At 40.0% G+C, this 27,450-nt stretch overlaps 1 protein-coding gene across 2 annotated transcripts in view; it reads right to left on the bottom strand.

Moving 5' to 3' along the window:
* PSD2 (pleckstrin and Sec7 domain containing 2) overlaps window positions 1–27,450 on the bottom strand; it is a 79,309-nt gene that overhangs the window by 31,152 nt on the left and 20,707 nt on the right. The window contains exons 6-7 of one of the 2 annotated variants that reach the window (XM_039326094.1): window positions 26,129–26,241; window positions 19,695–19,753 (exon numbers count right to left, since the gene is read on the bottom strand). In XM_039326094.1, the coding sequence (XP_039182028.1) occupies window positions 19,695–19,753; window positions 26,129–26,241 (172 nt within the window). Of the gene's footprint in view, window positions 1–19,692; window positions 19,754–26,128; window positions 26,242–27,450 lie in introns of both variants that reach the window. The other variant, XM_039326093.1, reaches the window with a different exon arrangement.

The following is a 27,450-nucleotide window of genomic DNA, read 5'->3' as shown; positions in this document are numbered from 1 at the left end:
TCAGCAATGTTAAGTCAGGCATCCCAATTACTTTAGGTGACAGGCCTAATTGGCATAAATTTGTATCGAATCCTCCCAGTAGTAGCCAACAACTTTTAAAGTTGTTTTTTATTTTCCTGCAAGGCTCAGTTACATCTTACTCTACAGTGCTATTTTTCTTTCTGAAAATTCAGGGAATCTCTTCCACAACGATTTGAAAACTGTTTCTGGGTTCTGTTATTACTCCTATTTCCTGAGCTTGCTTCTAATCTGATCCTTCCTTACAGAGACTTGTCTCTTCTATCGTAATAAATCTTTACTCCTTCTCATTTGAAACGTGGCCATTCACAGCTGCAATGATCTTCTTCTTCAAAGTCTGTTAGAAGTTTCCACTTGATGCAAGATACTGTATACTCAATTGTTTTCAAGCCGGAACCCAAGCATATTGTAGATCACGACTGCAGAACTACATCACTTTCTCTTTTGGTTCAGGTATATTTGTTTTAGATTTCTCCAATATACAAATCTTCATTTTGGTGACCTTATTAGGTGCATCCAATTTCCACTCAAGTTTCAATACTCCAGGAATCGGTAAGATAATCCATGTAATGCAAGATGTAACACTTCATTCTCCTTTCTGTTGTAGAAGTATGTATAGCACAAAACATTCAGTTTTAGGCTCAAAATATACAACAAAATAATATCTACACTATCATGCCCTGTAGTCAAATAAAAATGCACTGTTTTCTACCCTGAGATCTACAGAAATCCAAGGAGAGTCTTAAAGACCTGGTTGTTTCTAAAGGCCCAGAACATGGTGTGACTCCATTAGTATATTTTGTTTATTATTAAATATTATGAGTCTTCCTATAACAGTCCCCACTTTCGTACTTTAATTATTTCTATACTTTTTAAAAATTGATATATTTAAATTCTTGTAAGCAGTTCAAAATCAGATATGACTGGGTGGCCATAGCAATCAAAATTCTATCAGCATATAAATATCTATATCAGGGGTTCTCAACCTTGGCAACTTTAAGACTTGTGGACTTCAACTCCCAGAATTCCTCAGCCAGCAAAGTCTTAAAGTTGCCAAGATTGAGAACCCCTGATCTATATGCTTAAAGAGCCTTAGTCTGCCCGATCAGTCCTGGGCTGAGGGACTCATCCAAGCAGGCAGGCAACAAGTACATTCACTGGATAGAGATGCCTCCTAAGGAACGTATGCCTGATGCATCTCTTCAACACCTGGAGTTCCCCTTGAATTCTATTTCTTAAAATAATTGGTCAGGAAGAAGTTCAATCACTGCGCACACTGAGGACTGGGCAACTGCAGAAGGTCACTCTGCTGAAATTGCTTTGCTCTGTGATAGAGGAAGCACCATCTGTACAGCTTCATTTGCATGAGATTAGTGAATTAAATGTACAAAATGTCAAAGAAAAAACATAACAAAAGCTGAATCAAACACAAAACAACATTTGAGGGGGGGGGGAGCCAGAATCAGGCCTGACAGAAAGCGGCCAATATTCTTTTCACTAGTATCTGCTGACACTGGATTAATAACACAAAAGAGACCTACAATATAGGGGGTGGTTACACATTTATAGTATATTCTTTACATATGCTAATCAGAACTTTGGAAAATGACAGTAGGTTGTATAAGGAGAATAGGAGAATAGAATAGAGCTGAAAGGGACCTTGGAGGTCTTCTAGTCCAGCCCCCTGCTCGAGCAGGAGAATCTATATCCTTTCATACAAGTGACAGTCTAGTATCTTCTTAAAAATCTCCAGTGATGGAGTGACCACGATTTCTGAAGGCAAGCCGTTCCACTGGTTAATTGTCCTCACTGTCAGGAAGTTTCTCCTTAATTCCAGGTTGCTTCTCTCTTTGGTCAGTTTCCAACCATTGTTTCTTGTCTTGCCCTCTGGTGCTTTGGAGAATAGTTTGACCCCCTCTTTTTTCTGGCAGCCCCTCAAATACTGGAATACTGCTATCATGTTGCCCGTTTCTTCTTCTTTTTAGACTAGCCAAACCCAATTCCTGCAGCCGTTCTTCATGTTTTAGTCTCCAGGCCTTTGATCATTTTAGTTACTCTTCTCTGAACTTTTTCCAAGATCTCAACATTTTTTTTGTAGTATGGTAAGCAAAATTGGTTGCAGTATTCCAGGTGTGCTCTTACTAGGGCTTTATAAAGCGGTACTAATACTTTGCGTGATCTTGATTCTATGCCTCTGTTTATGCAACCCAGGATTGTATTAGTTTTTTTGGCGGCGGCTGCACACTGCTGGCTCATAGTCAAGTGATTGTCCACTAGGATTCCAAGATCCCTCTCACAGTTGTTGTTTTTAAGCCAGGTCTCGCCTAATCTGTACTTAAACCTTTGATTTTTCCTGCCTAAATGTAAAACTTTCTCCACATTGAAACTCATTTTGTTGGATAGGGCCCATTGTTCAAGATCTTTTTGGATCCTGAGTTTGTCTTCTGGGGTGTTGGCTATTCCTGCGAGTTTGATGAGTCTGCAAATTTGATGAGTTCCCCTTCTATTCCCTCATCTAAGTTATTGATGAAGATATTGAAGGGTACTGGGCCTAAGATGGAGCCTTGTGGTACCCCACTGCTTACTTCTCTCCATGACACTGAAAATATTTTGTATGTTAAAAATGTAAATTATCAACATAACCCTATCTGAGGAATGTCAAAGATGTTTGACAAAGGGATGTGTTTTGATTTAGAAGAAAATGGTGTTACTCAGGCATTTGAGTCATACATTTCAGTCAGGCTTGAACTTAATGAGGAAACTATTGGTATATAAATCTACCCTTGATCGCATTGTGATGTTATGGCACGCTGTACTCTGTAATTCTTTTTATACTTTTTATATTTTTTAAAGCTTTCCCTAATATGTGAGATTTATATTTTAGTTATAAGAGAGGAAGATACTTTTTGACTCAGAATACAAGTAATCCTCCACTTAACTACCACAACTGAGCCCAAAATTTGTGTTGCCAAGTGAGAAATTTGTTAAGTGAGCTTTGCCCCATTTTATGACTTTTCTTGCCACATTTGTTCAGTAACACCATTGTTAAGTGAATCTGGCTTCCCCGTTGACTTTGCTTGTCAGAAGGTTGCCTAAAGTTCAGTCACTAAACAAACTTGTTATAAGTAGAGAACTTCTGTACTTTGAAGATAAAATATAATCTAAGAGGTCTCCTGGGAATCTTGTAGAATACATGAAAGAAGAAAGAAAACAGTCTTAACTGGGCCTGGTAACTGTTGAAGTTAATAGCTCAGCTAAAACAAGTATGTCCAAAAGGAATTTTTACTTGAAGAGGAATCACTCATATATTATTTTTTTAAATGAAATAAGCCTCAAAAAATATGAATTGAGTCATCTAATGACTCACCAATCCCCCAAAAAGGATTGAACTATATTGCAACAGTTTGAGACATTTTTTTTAATATATAGTAAAGCTTCTGGCTAACCAAAAAAAAAAAAAAAAGTCCTGCACATCAACATGTATGTTAAATAGCATTATGACAATATATTAAATAATATCACCTATGAATCATTATAATATTGATACGCACATTTAATTAATGAACCATAAATTGCAGGTAGCCTCTCAACTTAACAACAGTTTGTTTAGTGACCATTCAAAGTTACAACGGCACTGAAAACACTTATGACTACCCCAGGGTCATGTGTTCAAAATTCAGATGCTAGGCAATGGACTCATATTTATGATGGTTGCAGTGTCCTGGGATCATGTGATCACTATTTGCAATCTTCTGACAAGCAAAGTCGATGGGGAAGTCAGATTCACTTAACAACTGTATCACTAACTTAACAACTGCACTGATTCACTTAACAATTGTAGCAAAAAAGATAGTAAAATTAACAAATATCTCATTTAGCAAAAAAAATCTTGGGCTCAGCTATGGTTGTAAAGTTGAGGACTACTTGTAGAGTCAGTATATAATAATATGATAAAATTACACTATGCTTTTGTGTGAATTCATATGTGGGAAAGATAAAGTACGTGAGACAATGAAAACAGGTGAAAAGAAAGGAAAACTTTTTTCAGGAAGATTTCAACATAAGCAGCTTGTGGAAAGTAGCAACTTTGATGCAATCTTAATAAGACACACAGAACAGCAGAATGTTCTTACGTACACCAGATAAGGCAACAAGACACCATGGGGGGGGGGGGGAAACCTAGAAGTGAGAAAAGTGCAAAGAGGGCTCTGGCCAAACTTGGATAGAAAGCATAAAGTGCACACAAATAATAAATGTGGCTATCTGGACATATTTTAATCTGGGTCAAGCATGGAAACAACACTGATTACACTTTCCAGTGACTTTAGACAAGATAGGAAAGGGGAGAAGATGCCTTCATGGAGTTCCTTGATTTCTCATAGTCCTTTAATATCATTGAACATTATACCATTTGGGGCCACCACAGAGATTTGGGCAGCATTGCTGTAAATTAGTTCTTCCTAAAGAGACAGTTGCAGGAGGGCGGAGAGATCGGGCCCTACATTCTTCGTGACACTTTCCCTGCTCCTATTTAACATCTGCATGGGTGACATCATCCATCAACATGGGAACCAGGTCACTAGTGTGCTGCTAATACTAACTTTATACATTGACAGTGAGCCAATCAAATGGTATCATTAAAATGCTGTCTGGTTGTCTGGAGGGTGCTCAGGCCTAGGAGAGGAACAGATTAAGGTAAGACAAAGTGGCTCTGGGTTGGAAAGCCATCCAACTACAGAGAGATACCATTTTTTTGTTCAGGACAGGGTTGGCCTCTCCTCTGCAGAACTGGTTTGTACCTTGGGGGTTCTGGACTAATATTTCCTGCCTGATGAGTAGACAGCAGCTGAGGCAAAAAAAGGATCTTGGGTGCCAGTTATGAGCCTTGCAGGAACAAGAGATTTTGTTCCTTTTTAGTTATCACCAGGTTGAATTACAGCAATCTGCTCAACAAGGGAATATCCTTGAAAAGCTTTTGGAAACAACATCTGGTCCCAAATATATTTGAGTAGTAATGGGCATGCCATACTCACATGTAACACTTCTATTTCAAGAGCTGCACTGTTTACCAGTGTAGTACCAGTAAAGTACTGGTTGCCCCCTTTAAAGCTCTTCATGGTGCAGATCAATTATATTAAAAACAAGATGTTAATTTTTTGCAAAGCAATCTGAAATGCATACCTGGCAATTAAATAACAACAGATCATGTTAAATTCTGGGCCATAGTTTCTCACAGCTCTACCATACAGAGCACATCAAAATTAGGTACAAAAATCAATAGTAGGAACATCACTTTCATTTTGCGGGGGGGGGGCACAGGATATTCTAGGAGTGCTAAAAGTACACTTTGGGCTAAGGCATTGCAACCATTTTATTCCTTTCCCCTTCTGGATAGGATTCAGTCTAAATTCTCAAGAATGCATATCTACACGAAGCCACTGGGTAAGATCATCTACCACTATGGGATGAGGTACCATCAATATGCTGATGATGTTCAAGCTTAGATTTCCATCCCAGGCGATCCAACTGATGTTGCTGCCCTTTTGTGGTGCCTGGAGGCTGTGTAGGTCTGGTTGGGGATAACAGACTTTCGGCTGAACCTGGTAAGATTGAATGGCCATGAGTGTGGAATTTTAGTTCTGGATGGGATTGCACTAATAAAGAAGTAACATCCTGGTTCATGGTCCTTTCTTTAATAAATGAATATCTGCAGATACCTCAGAAGCATGTATTTTGAGAAATGACACTCATGCACATCAGAATGGCCCCTTCCTCCTGCCTTAAAATATGATTACAACATAATGTCACAAGAACTGGAATGTTATAATTGCTCCCTCTGGGAAGAAGAGTATTTTAAAGTTTGGCTCATTGGGTGTGATATTCATATTTTAAAATGTTTTGTACGTGTTTATTATTTTTCCTGTTAATTTGTTCTCTTCTTATTGTTGATATTGCTAAACTCAATTATTTGTTTTTAATCTGAATATACAGAGATAGGAATTATTGGCTCATATAATATCAGAGGCTTATAACTCTTGGAAGTATTACTAATTTCAATAAGTCGAAATGAGTTTAAAGAGCAAAGTTGAGAAAAATTATATGTTGCATACATTTCCTTTTTTAAAAGTACACTTTAATAATAAACAAATTTTTTTATAAAAATGTTCTAGTGACTGAACTTACCACCTGAGAAAGGTTAAACAATACAGTAAAAGTAGAAGATCCAGGAGCAGGAGACAAAGAAAAGAGAAAAAAACAAATAAACAAAAAGAAATTAATGTCAACATGTACTACTGAATGGCTACAATTCAGAGAAGCCTTCCAAGCTTACACCTTCATCATATCACCACAACCATCTCACTTACAAAGGAACTTAAATCTGGGACCTCAAAAGTTCTCTGCCAAATCTCCTCCAGGTAGAAAAGTTGTGAGACGTTGTCTGTGGTAACTTATGCCTAGTTCTCACAAATAGAACATGGCATGCTAAATCTATTTTGTGTTTGAGTAATTTTAGCTCAAACTAGAATTTCTGTTCACAACTAAGGTTCTTCTGTGAGAGTGATCTCAGATCATCCAGTTATTTTTTCATACCCAATATGGAAATAACACTTTTTATTCCCTTGTGTAACAGTGAAAAGCCTGTTGGTGAGCTGGCAATTTTAGGTATTCTATAGGTTTAAAGTCATTATTCTTTTCCAAAGAAAAGCAGTGTCAGGTCTGCCAGGTTTGGCTTGGCACCTCGCAGGCATCCTGCTATCAAGGGCTAGAGGGAAGGGGAGGAGGGCAATAAAGCTGTGTGTGTACATGATGGGAAATAGGGAGGGGGGATTGACAGGTGATAAGGGCCAGAGCAGCTCAGAACCAGTTTATACCAGCATCCAAGGCCAAGCACTCTAAGAAAGTATGCGGATTACCACAAAACATCTCAGCATTCTCAAAACACCTCAGCGAGTTCCAATTGGCTGAAGATGCACTAGTCATGGAGGGAGGGTTGGGATAAGGGGGAAGCTTTCTGTATCTTTTGAGTGCAGGAAACTCAGAGCTAGCCTGACTTTACTGCAGCCAACACCTATAGTAAAAGAACCCTTTGCTTTAACCAAATGGAGTCGAGGGTCTTTCTTTCCTAAGGGATCAGATTGGGGCAGGTCTAATGGGAAGGAAGTTGAGATTCAGGGATTAATGGGAATCATGCAGCTATTGTTTGAAGGTACTCAGAGAAGCAGTGAATTTAGTAGCAGATTTCTGGATAGTGCTTGAAAACAAAAACCCAAATGCCCCAAATCCTGGGAGAATTGAACCTAATAAGGTTCATTTGGCATATAAAATATAGAAAAAAGCCTGGGGAGAGGAGAGGAGGAATTTCACCCTTTCTGATATTTTCTATTCTTCTAATCCTCCATTTCTATCAGACTCTGAAGTAAGTCAGACGCCATTTGCCTGGCCTTTTGAAGAGTTTGAAGACCTGGCTTTCCTGACTTGCTTGGGGCTCTTAGACAAACACTCAACTTTGGGGGTTGGCTAGTGTCCTAAAGAACCTTCCCCCCTCCCGTTAAACTTTATTCCTGTTGTAACTGCCTTCTATTAAAACATATTTATAGGTTTTTGTTTTAAATTGTGCACTGCCCGGAGTTGCTCTGTGAGTGAAATGGGAGATCTTTAACTTTGATTGATAAATAAGTAAATAAATAAAGTGCAGATTAATGTAGTATGCAGATCATACTCTCCTGTTAGATATCTTAACTTATTCACAGAGTAGTTAGAGTACTTTGGGATAATTAGGAAACCTAAAAATGCTTTGTATCAAGGCTGCAGCTGTGGAGGTGGTCAATAGTATTAAGCACCTGGGGGAGCAGATAACTAACAATCTGACTTGGTCTCTTCATACGTTATCTTTAGTGAAGTGTGTAAACCAGAGTTTGCATTTCCTGCGTTGGATGAGGAAAGCACGTTTCTCCTTCTGTCCTGACCACTTTTTACAGAGGCATGATTGAGAGCATTTTAACAAACTGTTTCACTGTTTGGTTTGGTGGTAGCAGTGCCTGAGATAGAAGGTCATACAGAGAATGGTAAGGAGAGCTGAGAGGTTTATAGGAAATTCGCATCCTGTTATTCAGGACACTGCTTATAAACACTATGTGATTAGAGCTCAAAGCATTGTTAGAGAGCCCATACACCCACTTTAGTCTGTTTCTGTTGCTCCCCTCTGGGACAAGGTTTTGAAGTATTTAGAGCAGAACTACTAGATTCTGAAACAGCTTTGTTCCTTATGCCATCCATCTTGTAAATTCGCAGGATTCCCCCCCCCTGCCATGTACATGTATATACTCCAACTAGACTGGGATGTTTCTCTGTGTCATATACGTGTGTGTATGTGGATATATGCATATATATCCACATATATGAGAGCTGAATGCAACATTTCATTTTAATATATGATGATTTGTATAGATTTAAAGTGACAAAGATTCTATTCTATTCTATTCTATTCTATTCTATTCTATTCTATTCTATTCTATTCTATTCTATTCTACTCTACTCTACTCTACTCTACTCTACTCTACTCTACTCTACTCTGTTCCATTCCATTCTTTATTCTTCATATCTCCAATTTTGGGGTTGCACTCCAAAATCATTTTGGTCTGGTAAACCTGGTTAATTGATTTTTTGTTTTGCAATTTAAAAGCTTAGTTCTGAGGAAAGGGAATCTCCTGTAATGCCTCATCCAAGTCCCCATGGGAGGAGCATTCAGAATCAGAAGGTGGCAGGTTAATATAAAGGGCTGCCATAAAGAAAAGGAGTCAACCTATCCTCCAAAGCACTAGAAGGCAGAACAAGAAACTGTCAGGTCTGCCATTGCATTGCTTTAGCCCAGCTTCACTTCGATGGCATCCTGCCATAAAAGGGGAGAGGGAGAAGGGGATATAGGGGAAGGGGATGACAGGATTACAGGGACCAGAGGTGCCAGTTTGGAAGAGAGCCTGGCAGATCCAAGGACACAAGCGTGAGAATGGAATGTAAACACCCACCAAAGAGGTGCAAACTTTACGATTGTTACCAAAACACCTAGTTTGAATACAATTGGATAATTGTAAAAGGACATGGGCCACCCCTCCATGGAGAAAGGAGCATTGACCACCAGCCCCAGTGACCAAAAGCAACTGGTGTTCTTCCTGATCCAACTGTGGAATTACATGCAGGAACATGGGGCCGATCTCCTGAAGTAGAGTGAGGAGTGTAACTATGGCTTTGGAAGGCGAAACAGCAGAGTGATGGTGACCCTCCACAATGATGACATGATGGAACTACGTAACTTTGACAGGTTTACGGCAACATGAGGAAATGGTTTGAAGACCACCTAGCCAACCGAAAGGCCAGAATAAAGATTGAAATTATAAGGCAAAGTCAGATGACCTGTGGCTGCCTACATTAAAGAATTTTGGACCCTGGCTTGTAGGCTGGCCAATTGGCCCCAAGACATGCTGATTGAGTGCTTCCAGGATGACCTGAGCAATGAGATCTTTTACACCTGTCTCTCCAGAGGTGCACCACGAACTCTCCAAAGTTGGTACATCCTGGCTGATGAGGTGGAGATTGATCTGTGTAGATACCATGGCTGTGCAAATTGAGAGTGGAGATGATCCTTCCCTACAGAAAAGGAAGCCCCAAAACCAGGGAAGTGGGATCCAGGCTGACCCACTAGCTGTTTTCGCTGCAGCAAGGAGGGTCACAGAGCAGCTGACTGCCAAGCACCCCAACCGGCACCTAGTCCCACACAAAAAAGAGGCAAAGGCTCCACAAAATGTCAAGAGACAGACTTTAAATGAGTGGAAGTGTTGAGTTCACCCCACCGCCCAGCAATGGTGAGGGAACTTCGGCCGAACACCCCAACCCTGTGGCAAAGAGTGACAATGGGACAGATGATGACCCCCTGGTAAGTCGCCTGTGATCCTCATGACAATATCAATAGAACTAGTGGTACCTTCCTTGGGGCTCAAGGAAAATCTGATTGTATTATTGCAATAATAATAATAATAATAATAATAATAATTGGAAGGGACCCTGGAGGTCATCTAGTCCTACGTGAATATTTATATAAAGGGGTCCTAGTTTACCTGGTGATAGTTTGATTTACACTGAGACTATGGCAGAGCATGTGAGATTAGAGCAGAACTGAAAAAACTGTGCCACCCAGCTATACGCAAAACTCTCCCAGTGTGAGTTCCACAAAAATAAAATTGATTATTTGGGCCATAAGAGGATAAAGATGGACCCAAAAAGGTGAGAGCAGTACTCGAATGGGAACCTCACATATCTGTAAGCTCCAAAGCTTCCTGGGTTTTTCCAATTTCTATTGGCAATTCTTCAATCATAATAGAGCTGGAGGGACCTTGGAGGTCTTCTACCCAAGCAGGAGACCCTATAACATTTCAGACAACTTACTGTCCAGTCTCTTCTTAAAAGTCTCCAGTGAAGAAGCATCCACAATTTCTCACTGCAAGCTGTTCCACTGGTTAATTGTCCTCACTGTCAGGAAGTTTCTCCTTAATTCCAGGTTGCTTCTCTCTTTGATTAGTTTCCAACCATTGTTTCTTGTCCTGCCCTCTAGTGCTTTGGAAAATAAGTTGACCCCCTCCTCTTTGTGGCAGCCTCTCAAATACTGGAATACTGCTATCATGGCCCCCCTAGTCCTTCTTTTCAACAGACTAGCCCAGTGATGGTGAACCTTTTAGAGACTGAGTGCCCAAACTGCAACCCAAAACCCACTTATGTATCATTGAGTGCTGGATGGGCGTGACTCATTGGGTGAGTGTGGCCCATTGGGTGGGCATGGCCCATTGGGTGGGCGTGGCCCATTGGGTGGGCGTGGCTGCGGTGGTAACGGCAGACTGGGTGGGACTAAAAAGTTCAATCAATCAATTCCAACTTTGCGAGATCTTTTTTTTCCCATGAGAAGTTGAAATTGATTGATTGATTGAACCTTTTTTTTTTGCACACGGCAGCGGAGGCCTAAAGCAAAAAGGTTTTATAAAACCCAGCTGAAGGCCTAGGACTGGGGCAACAGTGTGCACGCCCACAGAGAGGGCTCTGAGTGCCGCCTCTGGCACCTGTGCCATAGGTTTGCCACCACGGGACTAGCCAAACCCAAATCCTGCAACCGTTCTTCATGTGTTTTACTCTCCAGGTCTTTAATCATCTTAGTTGCTCTTCTTTACACTTTATCCAAAGTCTCAACATCTTTTTTGTAATGTGGTGACCAAAACTGGATGCAGTATTCCAGGTGTAGCCTTACCAAAGCTTTATAAAGCGGTACTAATACTTAATGTGATTTTGATTCTATGCCTCTGTTTATACAACCAAGGATTGTATTAGGGTTTTTTGTGCTGCACAGCCACACTGCTGGCTCATATTTATATGATCGTCCCTCTCACAGTTACTATTTTTGAGCCAGGTTTCATCTAATCTGTACTTGTGCCTTTAGTTCAGTGGTTCTCAACCTTTCTAATGCCACGACCCCATAATACAGTTCCCCATGCTGTGGTGACCCCCAACCACTTATACATCACCGGGTGCCAGGGGCGTGGCCAAAGAAAAGGGGGAAAAAATGGCGGACAGCCTTGCTTGGAGACCCCCGTGAAATGGTCGTTCGACCCCATATGGGGTCCCGACCCACAGGTTGAGAACCACTGCTTTAGTTTTTCCTGCCTAAGTGTAGAACTTTGCTTTTCTCCACATTAAATTTCATTTTGTTGGACAGGGCCCATTGTTCGAGTCTGTCCAGATCGTTTTCGATTCTGAGCTTATCTTCTGGGGTGTTGGCTATTCCTGCCGGCTTAGTATCATCTGCAAATTTCATGAGTTCTCCTTCTGTTCCCTCATTTAAGTCATTTATGAAGTTACTGAAGAGTCCTGGGCCTAAGACAGAACCTTGTGATACCCCACTGCTTACTTCCCTCTATGTAGATGTAGTACCATTAAGGACTATTCATTGAATATGGTTTGTAGCCAGTTACAAATCCATCTGGTGGTGATGCTGTCTATTCCACATTTTTCTAGCTTGCCAAGAAGTAGACTGTGGTCTACTTTGCTGAAGTCTAAGTATATCATGTCTACGGCATTTCGCTGGTTTACTAATTTAGTCACTTTGTCAAACAATGGAATAAAATTGGTTCGGCATGATCTGTTTTTAACAAACTCATTCTGGCTATTAGTTATAACTTTATTTGCTTCTACATGTTGGCAGATCTATTTTTTGATTATTTTTTCCAGTATCTTCCCAGGTATTGATGTTAGGCTGATTGGTCTGCAGTTTCCTGGGTGTTTTCTTTTTCCTTTTTTGAAGATGGGAACTATATCAGCTCTTTTCCAATCCTCTAGTAGTTCCCCCACTGCTCCAGGATTTTTGAAAGGTATGGTACAATGAGTCTGAGATAATATCTGCCAGCTCCTTCAAAACTCTGAGATGTAATCTGCCAGATCCCAGTGATTTATATTTATCAAGATTAGATAGGTGTTCTCCAACCATTTTCTTGCTTATTATAATTTTTATTTCTAATCTCTTTAACGGTTAGGGTTTTGGTAGGTTGGGATATAAGTTGTTTTTTGCATGAAGACTGATGCAAAGAATGAGTTAAGCAGTTCTGTTTTATCTCTGCTGCCTATTATTTCCTTGCCATCTTCTCTCTTTAATGGATTGACCGTTTCCTTGAATTTTTTCTTGTTATTTATATGCTGAAAGAAACTTCCCTCTTTCCATTTTTTTGTACTTGTCCTTTTTGTCTTTCACTTTATCAGAGAGATCTTTGTGCAACCATACTGGTTTCTTCTTGGATTTCTTGCTTTTCTTTTTAAGTGGTATTGTACTGGATTAGGCTCTTATGATCATATTTTTCAGAGTTTCCCATGTTTGAGTTATTTTTCCTTTTAGGATTTTTATCCATGGAATCTTTCTTAGGCTTTCTCTGAGTTTGTTAATATTCATCCCATCATTTGCACTATCTATCACTAACCTTCTAAAGACTAAAAGAGAGGGAAAACCCAAGCTGAGCCAGCCTCTCAAATGGACAGGAAACATGGTGATCTGGGTGGTAATTAACCTCTTTTACAAACAGATGCACTTCATACCATGTCCCCAAATCCCCTTGGCATGCATGTTGGCCAAGCTCTTTGCGTAACCTGTATATAGACTCCATAGTACCCCACAGTGGATCATCTCAGATCGCAGAGTTCAATTCACCTCACAATTTTGGCAGGAGTTCCTAAGGATGCTGGGCACCATGCAAGGATTTAGTTCCTCCCATCATCTCCAGATGAATGGAGGCCATGAATGCACAAATGGCGTCCTGGAGCAAGGTGCTACGTTAACTACCAACAAGACAGTTGGGCTGACAACCTCCCATTCATGGAGGTAGCATACAACAACACAGTCCACAGCAGCACTGGTTTTATACTGTTCTTTACACTGGGTCAAGACTTCATGGTCATTCCAGAACTGCTGCAAATCAATCCCCAAAATATATCATTAACAGACTGGAACGATAAACTACAAAGCATCTTGCCAGTAGTCTGCAAAGCGCTGGAAGAAACGTGTGAAATATGCAAAAAATAAGCTAATAACAAATGATCCAAACCAAAAGACTTTAACATTGGAGACAAAGTCTACTTATTTACCAAACACCTCCAATCAAGATAACCCTCAAAGAAATTCAGATGAAATACATTGGACCTTTCCCTATAATTAAAATTATCAACCCTGTGACAATGCAATTGGAATTACCAAAAACCCTCAGATGCATTCACCTAGTTTTCCACTGCAGCCTATTGAAACTGGCAATCACTTCCCACTTACACCTAGCAAAGAAACCACCTCCAACTCCTGTCCTTACTGAGGGAGAACAACATTTTGAAGTCAAAAAGATCTTAGATTCACATAAACACAGAGGAAAAATACAATACTTGATATCATGGAAGGATTTCCCCCCTTCTGAAACTGAACGGGTCAATGCTCAACACATTTGAGCCCCACGACTCCTCTGCAAATTTCACAATAAATATCCTGACAAATCCCACTGAAACCCTTGTAAACTCTAACCATTTCTCTTGGTTTTTTTTTCTGTTTCAGGAATAAACCACTTTTTCAAGAGGGCAGAAAGTTAGGTCTGTCATCGCATTGCTTTAGTCCTGCTTCATTTGATGGCGTCCTGCCATAAAAGGGGGGGTGGGATAAGTAAGGGGATAGAGGGAGGGGGGATGACAGGGACCAGAATTGCCAACCCAGAACAGCCTGGCAGATCCAAAGACACAAGCATGAGAACGGAATGTGAACACCCACCACAGAGGCCCTAAACTTTAGGACTGTTACTAAAACACCTAGTTTGAATACCATTGGACAATTGTGAATGGGAGAAAGGAAATGCACTGGGTTTACGTGGGAATATTCAGATCTGGCTTTCTTTATACTGTAACCACTTGGCTTTAGTAAAAGTACATCTTGCAATACAAATGGAATCAAGGGTCTTTCGTTCCTAAATGTCCAAGCTAAGATAGGCTTGACAGAAGCAATGGATGGAAGCTAATCAAGGAGAGAACCAACCTAGAACTAAGGAGAAATTTCCTGACAATGAGAACAATTAACCAGTGGAATAGCTTGCCTCCAGAAGTTGTGGGTGCTCCATCTGTCTAATGTCTATATATATTTACCCATATAGTATGGCTGTTGTGTTATTATTTATTATTCTTTACTCCCCCCTTTTAATGATGATGATGATGATGATGATGATGATGATGATGATGATTTTGTTGCTTTGCATGTTCACCAAGTGCTTCTGTCCCGGAGACAAATTCCTTGTGTGTCAAATCACACTTGGCCAAATAAAGTTCAATTAAATTCAACACTGGGGGCTTTTAAAAAGAGATTGGGCAGCCATTTCTCTGGAATGACATAGGGCAGAGTTCTCCAACCTTTCTGGCTTTGCAGACTGGCGGGGGGGGAGAGGGGATGGTTCCGTGTGAGTGGTGGGCAAGCGCACGCAGCTCCACTACTGAATGAAATTGGTTGTTCTGAGCCAAAATATCTCACAAATTTCATCATTTGTATTTCTATAAAATGAGGAAGGTGGCAGAGACTTGGACAAATATCAGAGAAAACCTTTATTTATTTAAATGTATTTATTATTAAAATTATATACTGCCCAAATCCCATTAATTCCATGTGGTTTACTAAGTAGAAACAGAAAAAATAACAATAAAATAATGCAATAGTAAAGAACAAATAGTGGCAAAAGTGGGCAATAATAAAGACAGATCCCACAATAGTCAGAATTTCCATCAACCACTTTAACCAAAGATCTGGGCAAAGAGGCAGCAGGAAGACTGAAAGGGACCAAGTTGTCTGGGGGGGGGGGGAAGGAAAACTTAAGCCAATAAGAAAAGATGAAAATCCAGGCAGAAATGTAGATTTTAAATAGGTCATATTCACAGCAAAGGACCACATTTGTAATGCAAGGAGGTGCTTCAAAAATAATTTTCAAAAACATGGACTTTTTCCAAATGAAAAAATGACCTGTAGGGGCCCAACACATCTCCAAAAAGAAGCTGGGATTACATTTGCATTGCTTTTATTATATAGATGTGTTATATTACAATTACTTATCTTGGACTATTTTAATGATCATACTTTTTAAAAAAAAAAATAACTTGATTACTGAAAGTAAAATGGGTGGGAGAACTGTATTCTTGTAAAGAGTTTTAATGAAGTGCAGCTTTAAATTTGATTGATTAACTGAGCTGTAAAAATTTATGCCACATATATATGAGAAAGAGATGCAAATTAGGAGATTTAATGCCACTGATCTTCAAGGCCATTGGTTTATTTTTTAAGTGTGGAGTGTTTTTTATTAAAGTAATTGTTTTTCAGTGTACTCAACAAATTTCAGCCTTCTTCTAACAAAGGCACATAATTCTACTAATTTAACAAACTGAATGTTACAAAAAAAAAATCAGGAATAAGAGTGAGTATCATCGGAGTATCCCTGTCAGCCTGCCTGCCCGCCCTTTGCAGATTCAAGGGTAAGGATGAGAGTGGGAAGCCTCCTAGAAGCAGCTCGCTTTTATTACCACTCTTAAAGTAGCTTTCTCCCTGCATGGGCCAGAGTCATTTTATTAAATTCCAACTATCTTGTCATCAAATATCAGTGATACTATCTTGGGAACTAGATTTTGCCTATTCCTATAATAATGCAAAACCAAAATGTTCCATGAATAATTTCACATATACACAGTGGTGGGTTTCAAATAATTTAACAACTGGTTCTCTGCCTCGCCTTCCCTCCATCTTGGTTGGGGTGGGCTGCTCAGGGGATCAGCTGGGGTGGGGGCAGGAGGTCCCAACAGGGGGGGGCAGGAGCTCCTGTTTGTGGAACTGCTGGAGGTCCAAGCTGGGGGGGGGCTGCAGGAGTCTCAGACTGGGGTGGGTGCAGGAGGGCGGGGGTCCGCAGGTTCTGGCTGGGGGAAGTCTGGCTACAGGGGCAGGAAGACTGGAATGCCTCCATGAAGGAAAGCCTCCAACGCCTGAGCTTCTCATCCACACTGCGGTCACATAGGATTGCGTAGAAGGGGTGCCAAGCAGGAGGCTGGAGGGGGGCAGCCGGCAGGGGGGGATCAGAGCTGCCGCCATCTCCTTTCCACAGTGCAGCCCCATTGGGGCAGGCAGAGATGGTCCCGGGACAGCCACAAGGGGGCCCTCATCCGGCCTGGGCTTCATCCACTTAGCTCTCATGGGGCGGCGGCTACTGCTGCTGCTCCGAACCTCTCAACTGGCTAACCATACAGGAGTAGGTGGAGGGGAGGCTGAGGGTCTGGCCGCAGCCAACCCCGCCTCAGCAGCCCGACGAGACAGCTGATTTCATGGGGCATTGGCGCCTGGACAACATATGGGACTGGCAGGAGGTGGCAGCAGTGGCGAACATCCCTGCATCATCCGGCCCACCGCCACCCTGGCAGATGCTGCACTACGGAAGGGAGATGGCGGTGAGGAGCCAGGGGCACACGTGGGCACACATGGAGTGGCAATGGTGAGGGGTGGGTGCATGCCAGAGCCTCCCTTCCCCTGCCCCCACTAGTACGAGGATGGGCGGCAGATCTCGCAAAGTTGGAATTGATTGATTGAACTTTTTTTTAGTCCCACAAACTTCTTTTGTTTGTAAGACTGCCCATGGTGGCAGAGGAAGTGACAGAGGACCATGTTGGAGCTGGAAAGAAGGTGTCACATGGGTCCCGGTTCTCCGAACTGAAAAGAAATTAGCTATCGGTTCTACTGAACCGGTGCGAACTGGCTAAATCCCACCACTGCATATGCAGTACTAAAGAATTTCATGCAAGAGCCAGTTTGATGTAATGGTTAAGACACCAGTCTAGAAACCAGGAGAACATGAGTTCTAGTCTGATCTTAAGCGCAAAGCCAGTTGGGTGACTTCCAGCTAGTCACTCTCTCTTACCCCTACCTAGGAATGTCAAACCTTCTGAAAAAACCTTGCTGAGAAAACTGATCAGTACAGGCAGTTGCCAGAAGGCATACACAATAACAAACACAAAAATAATTTAATGGGGCTAAATTTCAGATATATTCATCCAACCTCATAATTGTTTTTATTTAGTTTTGTTTTTATTTTTTATGACAAATTGTACTACTTAATACATAAGTATGGTTTATTTATTCTATTAATTGGATTTTTATCATGCCTTTATTACTTTATAAGTAATTCATGGTGGCAAACATGCTTAGTACTCCTTCCTTCTCCTCTTTTTTCCCCACAACAAAAGCCTATGACATGGTTTGGCTGAGAGAATGTGACTGGCCCAAAGTCACCCAGCTGGCTTTCATGCCTAAGGGGGGGGACTAGAATTCACAATCCCCTGGTTTCTAGGATAGCAACTTAACTACTACACCAAAGTGACTCCCATAATTCCCATTGATAACCTTAAAGATATTTGCCCTATTTTTTTATTATTCTTTATTTCCACAAAATTAAAGATCTTTTAATGAGTCTGTCAGGTCCACCATCATTGGCTTGGCGCCATGCTGGTGTTCTGCCATCAAAGGACTGGGAGGGGAGGCATGAGGGGAGGACAAATGGGCAGCAATAAACCTGTATGCATTTTTTGTGGGAATTTGTGAGGTGGGTTAACAGCTGAAAAAAAGCAGATCACCATGGGATTGATTCGTGCCAAGGCATCTTCAAGACTGTTTGCCCTGAGTATGGAAAGTTACCAGCCCTAACACCTCAGCATTCCCAAAACATCCAGGCACCATCACATAGGCTGGGATAAGACTGGTCGGGGGGGGAGGGATGGGATTAAAAGAAATAGTTTGGTTTTGTTGTGCGGGACACTCAGATTCTGCTTGATTTTACTGTAACCAGCATCTCTTAGTAAAAGTACCTTTCACTTCAAACAAATGGAGTCAAGGGTTTTTCTTCCCTAAGGGATGAGATTGGGGCAGGTCTGACAGAGTCATTGTTATGACATTTAACACAAATGGAATTATTTACAATATATGAAGTTCTGGATTTTTTATATGTTAAGTTCTAGATTTGTAGTTATATCAATTGTGGTAGGATAACATCAGACAACCCCCCCTCAAATATTTCACATTTTGTCATTGTATTCTGAAGGATCATTATATCTCAGTCTCCTCTCAGTAGGGCAATATTTTTATTAGGTTAATTTGGAGTCACAAATTATTAAGTTTCATTGAGCATCATAATAAGTAAAGTAGGGAATGAAAAATGGGTTGCTGTTCAAACCTCAAGCCTGTATTTCATTATAACCTTAATGAACTATAGTAAAGCATGCATTCCAGGTAGCTTCATATGTCAAGATGGTTCAGGATTTTCTCAAGAGTTGATGAGCTAAATCAACAGTGGCTAATCCTTCACTTGAACATGTTAAATCTGGTTGTTAACTTGAAAATTTCTTCATATGGAGGTAAAACACATTGCTAAGTCCTATGGTAGGTGAAGAATAGAAACTAGAGCATTGGTTCTCAAACTTTTTAATGCCGCGACCCCCAACCGGTCATAAGTAGAGGACTACTCAACTGGTCGTAAGTCAAGGACTACTCAACTAGTGCAGCACCGTTTGCAGAATGGGACTTTTGGTGGGCTCAGCAGGGCAGAGACAGCCTGGACAATTCCTATTGGCTTTTGAAAGCCAATAGAATTAGACTCTATTCAAGAGAGTCTATTCTATTGGCTTTCAAAAGCCAATAGAATAAAAGGGAGTAGCACAGCTAAGGAAAAGGAGAAAAAATGGCGGACTGCGTTGTTTGGCGACCCCCGTGAAATGGTCGTTCGACCCCAAATGGGGTCCCGACCTACAGGTTGAGAACCACTGAACTAGAGAGTTTTATGTTACCAAATATTTTGAAATATAATTTTAATTTCTATTCTAGCCAAGATCAAATATATATTTTAAAAAAGGCTAGTCTTTTGCTCTATCTGGAGCATGAAACCAGATTTAATTAAAATGTTTAAGTCATTCCTCTCTACCATTTGTTTTACAATATTCATTTCCAAATTATTCTAGTGTTCCCAGGTAGTCTCATATTTACCATAAAAGAAGAGTCAAAGGGAGAATCTCGGGAGAATCAAAGTTAGCTTCTTTTTATTAGCCATACTTACATGGCCATGGAGATCAGTGTTTAGCAGCATCAGAGCACAGGTGAGTGTATGGATTCCATCTGGAAAACACAAGGAATTTAATATACTTTAAAATTAGTCCCAAGAAATATATTGAACACAAGGCAGCTCCTATATCTGCTTAGCTCACTGGGGAGGACAAGATTTTAACATCTGAGACCAAACAGCTAGCAGAAGCTGATAAGATTAATTTTGTCCCAAATCCAGGAACTCTTCAAATTCTTAATAATATTCCTGCATTTAATTGTGACACTAAGGGTGAAAACTGCCCAAAGTATCTGATACATATTAAAAAAAAAAAGAACAATAATGACAATGCTATGTGTATACCATCCAAGCAGAAAATACAACTGAAATACTTACCATTCAGATGTGTGAGGAGTCCAGGAAACACATTGCTATCCCACATTAATTAGGAATCAAACATTGCAATAACTGCTCCATCAGGTTCTTTATGTGCCTTGCAGACACTTTTATTATCCATAAGGTGGAGGAGGAACTCAGGGTTCAGCTATATTGGGTCTAATGCATTCTACTAGGGAAGAAATAGTGGAAGAAGTGATAATTGTAGGACATTTGGCAGACAGTAGCCATATGATCTATCATCATCATCATTTTAGCCACTGTCTATCCACTGCAGGATGAAGCCCTCTTCCACATATTTCCAATCAATACGGTCCTGAGCTTTCTTTGGCCAATTGGGTCCACAATACTTGCTGATGTCATGGATCCATCTTGTTTTAGGTCTCTTTCGTGGATGCTTTTTATCAACTGGGATCCATTCTATGACTGCCTTGGTCCACCTGCCATCAGTTTTTTTTGCTATGTGACCAGCCCATTTCCATTTCAATTCTTTTCCTTTCTTGATGATATTGTATACTTTCCTTTATTCTCTAATCCATGTGCAGGTCCTTCCATCTTGTCTTGTAATGCCGAGCATGTATCTTTTCATGGCTCTTTGCACTACCCGTAGCTTTTATATCGATTGTGAGATAAGTGTCCATGTTTCACTGGCATATGTTAGAGCAGGTAGCACACACTGATTGAAAACTTTTCTCTTCAGGCATAGAGGGAAGTTGTTCTTGAAAGTTGTGCTTAGCTTCTCAAATGCCTGCCAATCACATTTAATATGCCATTCAAAAAAAAAAAAAAAGGAACGGGCATATGATCTATAATTCAGTGTATTTCAGTCAGGGGAACTAAGGTAATCAGATCAGTGTTTTAGTCTTCAAGAGGGTTGATTTTGATAAATGAGGGAGAAAAGTTAAGAAAAATTTCATGTATGAAAATCCTGAGCAGAATAATTCAGAAGGGTTAGGAAAAATGAGATAATAAGGCCCAACCATAAGCAATGCCAGAGAAATAAAAATGGGGGGCAGATGATGAAATCTTGTTGCATAAAGAACTCTTGGGTAAATAAAAAGGACAAATTTAGAAAATGGGCTGTATCTAACGAAATGCTTTTCAATGGTAAAAAAAAATGCTAGGTTCAGAAATTACCTAGGAAAAATCAGATACACAAGTACAAGGCAGGCAGCACGTGGCTCAGCACTAGTGCTAGAGAAGAGTCTCTACATTCTGGTAGATTAAGCATAAAATAGCAACTGCCAAAAGAGCCAATGACATGATCTGCATTAATACGGGCCTTGGGACCAGATTATGGGAAGTAATAGTACCATTTTACTGGTGGTAAAGTGTCAGACAGATCATCCTGAAATATTGTAATCAGTTCTGGTCACTACAACACAAAAAAGATGCTGAGGTAATGGAAAGAGAATAGCAACAAAGATAGTGAAGAGACTGGAAGCTAAAGCCATAAAGAACAGTGAAAAGAAATGGGTAAGTTTAGTCAAAAGAAGAGAAGGCTAATAGGAGTATGAAAACAATCTTCTAAAACATGGATGACAAAGGGAAGGGGTGTGGATTTATTCTTCAGCATACCTAAAGGAAAGACAAGAGCTGGTGGATGAAAGCTTTACACCGAGAGATCCAAATTTAAAATAAGGAGAAAATTCTGACTGTGAGAGCTATTAAGCAGCAGAGCAACCTGCTTCTTGGAGTCATCCTCCATTGCTAAGAGTTTTTTTTTTTTTCAAAAAAATGTTAGCTATCCACTTATTTTGGATGGCCTGAGTATTCCTGTCCTGTGCAGGAGGACTGGAGTAGAAGACCTCCAAGATCACTTTCAATTCCATGATTCTTTCTAGATCACCTGACACAGTCACTCTTTTTGTGAGAAGATGTGTTTTACTTATGGTTTAACTCTCTTCTTCTATCACCTGTCTTATTATATCTTTCCTCTATTTGAGTGATGTTTCAATGACCACTCAGTATTATAGCCAGAACCACTGTGGCCTTTTTACACTTATTTAATCACAGAATTTGGAGGGGAAAAGGGATACAGTTTTCCTTTTGGAGCCTTTCCTATTTTTTCACTGTTTGTTTTGCTTATTGTATGATGGTTAAAACTGTTCAGATATAACAGCTGTATAATACTTTTTGAGTAGTGTCCACCTGACCTGTTGAATAATTGGCTATCCAGAAGCTAGAATTTCCTGGATTACAGCTCTATCTTGATTTATTCAAAATTTCTAACACACGGCAATGGCTATATACATAAATCATTTGATTTTGATTTTTTTTCAGCTTTCAGGAAGACTAATTATTTTACTCTTCATGAAACAGGTGTTCTACCCTTAAAAGTGATAGCACTCAATGACATCAGCAAGTGTATAATGTGAAGTGTGTAGTGGGGTGCCACAGGGCTCTGTTCTGGGCCCAGTACTCTTCAACATCTTCATCAACAATTTGGATGAGGGGATAGATGGGGAACTCATCAAATTTGCAGATGACACCAAGCTGGCAGGAATAGCCAACACTCCAGAAGACAGGCTTAAGATACAGAAGGATCTTGAACATTGGGCGCTATCTAACAAAATGAAATTCAGTGGTGAAAAAAGTAAGGTTCTATATTTAGGCAAGAAAAACCAAATGCACAGGTATAGTATAGGTCAGTGGTGGTGAACCTATGGCACGGGTGCCAGAGGCGGCACTCAGAGCCCTCTCTGTGGGCACATGCGCTGTTGCCCCAGTCTTAGGCCTTCAGCTGGGTTTTATAAAACCTTTTCGCTTTAGGCTTCCACCATCGTGTGCAAAAAAAAAAGAAGTTCAAGTTCAGTCAATTTCAACTTTTCGCGGGAAAAAAAAGATCTTGCAGAGTTGGAATTGATTGATTGAACTTTTTAGTCCCATGCAGTCTCCTGTTATCACCGCAGCCACACTCAGACAATGGGCCATGCCCAGCCAATGGGCCACACCCACCCAGTACTCAACGATGCATAAGTGGGTTTTGGGTTGCAGTTTGGGCACACAGTCTCTAAAAGGTTCGCCATCACTGGTATAGGTGGTACCTTACTCAATATTAGCAACTGTAAGAGGGATCTTGGAGTCCTAGTGGACAATCACTTAAATATGAGCCACCATTGTGCTGCAGCTGCCTAAAAAGTCAACACAGTGCTAGGCTGCATTAACAGAGGAATAGAATCAAGATAACGTGAACTGTTAATACCACTTTACAATGCCTTGGTAAGGCCACACTTGGAATACTGCATCCAGTTTTGGTCACCACAATGTAAAAAAAATGTTGAGACTCTAGAAAGAGTATAGAGAGGAGCAACAGAGATGGTCAGGAGACTGGAGGCTAAAACATATAAGGAATTGGGTATGTCTAGTCTAATGAAGAGAAGGACGAGGAATGACATGATAGCAATATTCCAATATCTCAGGGGCTGCCACAAAGAAGAGGGAGTCAAGCTATTCTCCAAAGCACCTGAAGGCAGGACAAGAAGCAATGGATGGAAACTAACCAAAGAGAGAAGCAACCTAGAACTAAGGAGAAACAATTAACCAGTGGAACAATCTGCCTCCAGAATCTGTGAATGCTCCAGCACTGGAGGTTTTAAGAAGAGACTGGACAGCCATTTGTCTGAAATGATATAGGGTTTCCTGCCTGAGCAGGAGGTTAGACTAGATGATCTCCAAGGTCCCTTCCAACTTTATTATTATTATTATAAAATCTGTTAGGATTCCACTCTCCCAGCACAGTTTCCATGGAGACAAAGACAAGTGACCGGTAGTGAATGGGATGAGAGTGGCATTTTTTGCCATTTCAACCTGATATGGATACTTCTTCCATTTTGGGCCCTATTCAGTTTCATATGCAGCTATTCTCCTAAGAAGGAGATAGGGAAATACTATGTTGGTGGCCAATCAGAATTTTGCAATTGCACTAAGCTGCTCAGTTGGTAGGAGTCTGAATTAGTTTATGGTATGCTTTTACTGGTTAAATAGAAGCATAAAACACCAAATTAATGAAATATCAGGAATAACCCTTCCCCCACCATTGTTTCCCAAAAGAGGACCAAAGAATTTGGAAATCTACTTTCATTGTCTATATAAAAAAGAAGAGGAAGTAAAACAACTGCTTGAGACTCTGCTCTGCTCATGATATTGATGTGTTTGTTGTTGTTTTTTCTTTTTCAGCTCCAGTTATAACAGCATAGATGGGGGGGGGGATGCAGAGGAAGGAGCCTAGAGATAACCTATAGCCAGACCATTTACTCCATTTCTGCTACAATGCCATAAGTTTTTCCCTCTGACTGTTGATATGTTAAAGAAGGTCTCTACCAATTGTTCTGTTTACCATTTACAGTACTAAACACACACAAAATCAGGAGAGCCCCATTTAGCAGTGAACAGAACAGATACAGTAAAGACAGAATAGATAGCTGCAGCCAGTCAGTGAATTTTATCACCTTGCTAAATTTTTGGGTTATTGCAGAACGTTTAAAATTGGCTTTTGTTTATTTTTTTTAATGTATAAATATGTGTAATCTATAAACTAACTCAGTCCCTAGAATTTTAAGAGGCATACAAAAGCAATAACAATATAGCCAATATATGTACAATAAATACAATAAAACCAAAACATAAGCTTCAATACTTTTTTTAGAAAAATAACATTCAGACATGATGCCAACAAGTGTAAAACTATAAAATAATTATCTTCCACAGGTCTTCTGATACAGCCAAGTTATTACACCTCTGTAAAGAATCTGTAATCTCTCTTATTTCTATTCCATTTTGCCCCCCAATGAAACATCTGCAGATGTTTTATGTTTCCCCATTATAGCCTTTAGGTTGATTGCTTTTTAGATGAATTTTGAAGCAGCCTGAGTTGAATAGATTTGTCTTGAAATCTCAAATCATAAGTATAGGCTTTAAGATGTGTGGACTTTAAGATGCGTGGACTTCAACTTCCATAATGCTAGCTGGGGTATTCTGGTGTGAAGTTCACACTTTTTAAAGTTGCTAAGTTTAAAAAACACTGATTTAGATCAACCCATATCCTCTTTGAACCTCCAACACAAACCTCACCATGTTTACTCACAAAGGCCTAATTTTTCAGCCTAAACCAGGGGTTCCCAACCCCGGGTCCGTGGACCAGTACTGGTCCGTGGCATGCCATCAACTGGTCCACACAAATAAACAAAGCCCCATCCACATGATGCAGGCAGCACACAAAACCATGCTCCCTCCAGTCTGTGGAAAAATCTCTCTCCACATTACGGGTCCCTGGTGCCCAAAAGGTTGGGGACCTCTGGCCTAAACTACATAAGATATAAGAAATATATCATTTGATACTTCAAGTGTTGTGGGTGGTGCCTCTTTAAGTACTTAATTCTATCCTTCTCGTGCACTTTACATCCTCTGCACATGGCCCTTATTTCTTCACACAATATCATACCTTATAAAAAAAATGAACTTATTGGTACGGAAGGAACTGAAAGGAGAATGGGAAGAAAAGCAGGAAGAAAAGCACGAAGTAGTAGGTTTATCACCATCTTCACATGCAACATTTTTGTATATTATATTAGATAAAACAATCTGAAGATAATCAGAGCCAAAGGTGAACAGAACCAAAGCATTGCTGCTGTTACATGTCTTTGGAATCTTATATTCTTGGCCATAAATATACTAGGAACACTATTAATAGCATTCAAGCTACAGCTCACCATATTGTATGTAATTGTCATTCTGGAAATAGGGACAGGAAGAGAAATGATAATAATAGTATCTGAAACACTGTTCTACTGTTTTAATAATCTGCATGTTTCATGGAAGAATATCATCCCTTCTCAGCTGATGCCTTTATTCCCTCTTCTTTTATTCAGGAAAGAAAAACTAGTTGTTTTTCCCCTAAAGCCCAGTGCAGTTCCTTTGATAAATTCAAGCAATGATTCTCTAGCAGCCTCTTAAGCTAGAATACTGCCATGAATCTGAATACAATCTAAATAAATGAATTACTGAAATAAATTTGAGGGTAAACTCTGATCTTAGCTGACATCAGCTCTTACCTTCCGATGTGCTCTCCTGGGGATTGCAGTGACAGTATCTGCGAGAGAAGTGGACGAGGACCCGCTCCCGTTCCTGTGTCTCTCCCATAAGGGGGAAAGCTTTTAGGAAAGCTCTAAACATAGAAAGTAACTATTAAGAAAGCAACTAAACAAATAAGTAATTTAATATATCAAACTTTTTCAAGTTTTAAAGGTACCAAACCTTTTGGGATAAGAGATAATTCTGTGAGGATTGGCACTCTAAAGACTGACAGTCATCAAGAGGTTTGAACTAAATAGCAGACACTGTGTAAAAGGCTTTTGCTGTAGCTCTTGATGAGATCTGATTTGGGTGTTTTGCTCCCAAAGGACCTTTGGTGGAATGTGCCCACCTAGTGACCATTATTCTGTGGAAAAAGACGCACTTCACTTTTAAAAACATCTAGGTGGCTCATACTTTTGTTTTTTTATTTCTTTTCATAGCAGAAAGACCCTCCATTCACTCTTGAAGTCACCCAATGACAACGCTACATGGTATGGTCATCTATTATTTCAAGAAACAGCAGCAAAAAGCTACCTTTGGAGGAAGCCCATAATACTGGTCTTACGTGGAATTATTTTGTTGCAGAAAGGATTAAAAATATTGAATATTTTTGTGAATGTGAAAATGTGAATATGAAAAAGGAAAAACAATGCCTGAAGGAATAAATACGTTCTATATCAGTCCCACACCAATGAATTTATATCCAGATGTTTCATTAAAAATTTGGCTTGCAAAATGAAAAATAGAATGGGTTGGATTTACTATACATTTGAAGCAGTAGAATATATGCACAAAATAAAACCAAAAATCCAGCTTATTTTTTCACAATAATCAGTTAGATGTCTGCAGGAAATCCAAAGCAAAATATAAATGCAATAAGTCTTCCCAATTCCTATTCCCCAGGAACCAGCATTAAAAGCGATCCTGTTTCTAATACTGCATTCAATATATGAGCATAAGTTATTGATCTATGTATATTTTGTCAATTGTGTAAGCCCCTCTTAAAATCAAATCAAAGTTGTACTGTATTGTACCCTCTGAAAGTGAATTCTATAGCTTAATAATGTGCTGGGTGAAAAGCACTTACTATAGTACCTGTGAACCAGATCATATTTTTATTAAGCTATTCACCATAACCCCTAGATATTTTTCCTGATTTGTCACTGCTAATTCACTGGCTTAGATGTGAAGTTAGAATTGTTTTCTTCAATATGCATTATATACTTATTTACAGTGAAATGCCTTCTCTTTGAGGAGCATAGAATCAATACAAAGAAATATGTCAGACATTCAAAAGAAA

This window comes from Crotalus tigris, unplaced genomic scaffold (genome assembly GCF_016545835.1).
Source record: "Crotalus tigris isolate CLP2741 ecotype Arizona unplaced genomic scaffold, ASM1654583v1 scf7180000024339.11422700, whole genome shotgun sequence".
Classification (NCBI taxonomy): domain Eukaryota; kingdom Metazoa; phylum Chordata; class Lepidosauria; order Squamata; family Viperidae; genus Crotalus; species Crotalus tigris.
Note: the sequence above shows the minus strand (reverse complement) of the source record. Positions and strands in the feature narration are given on the sequence as shown.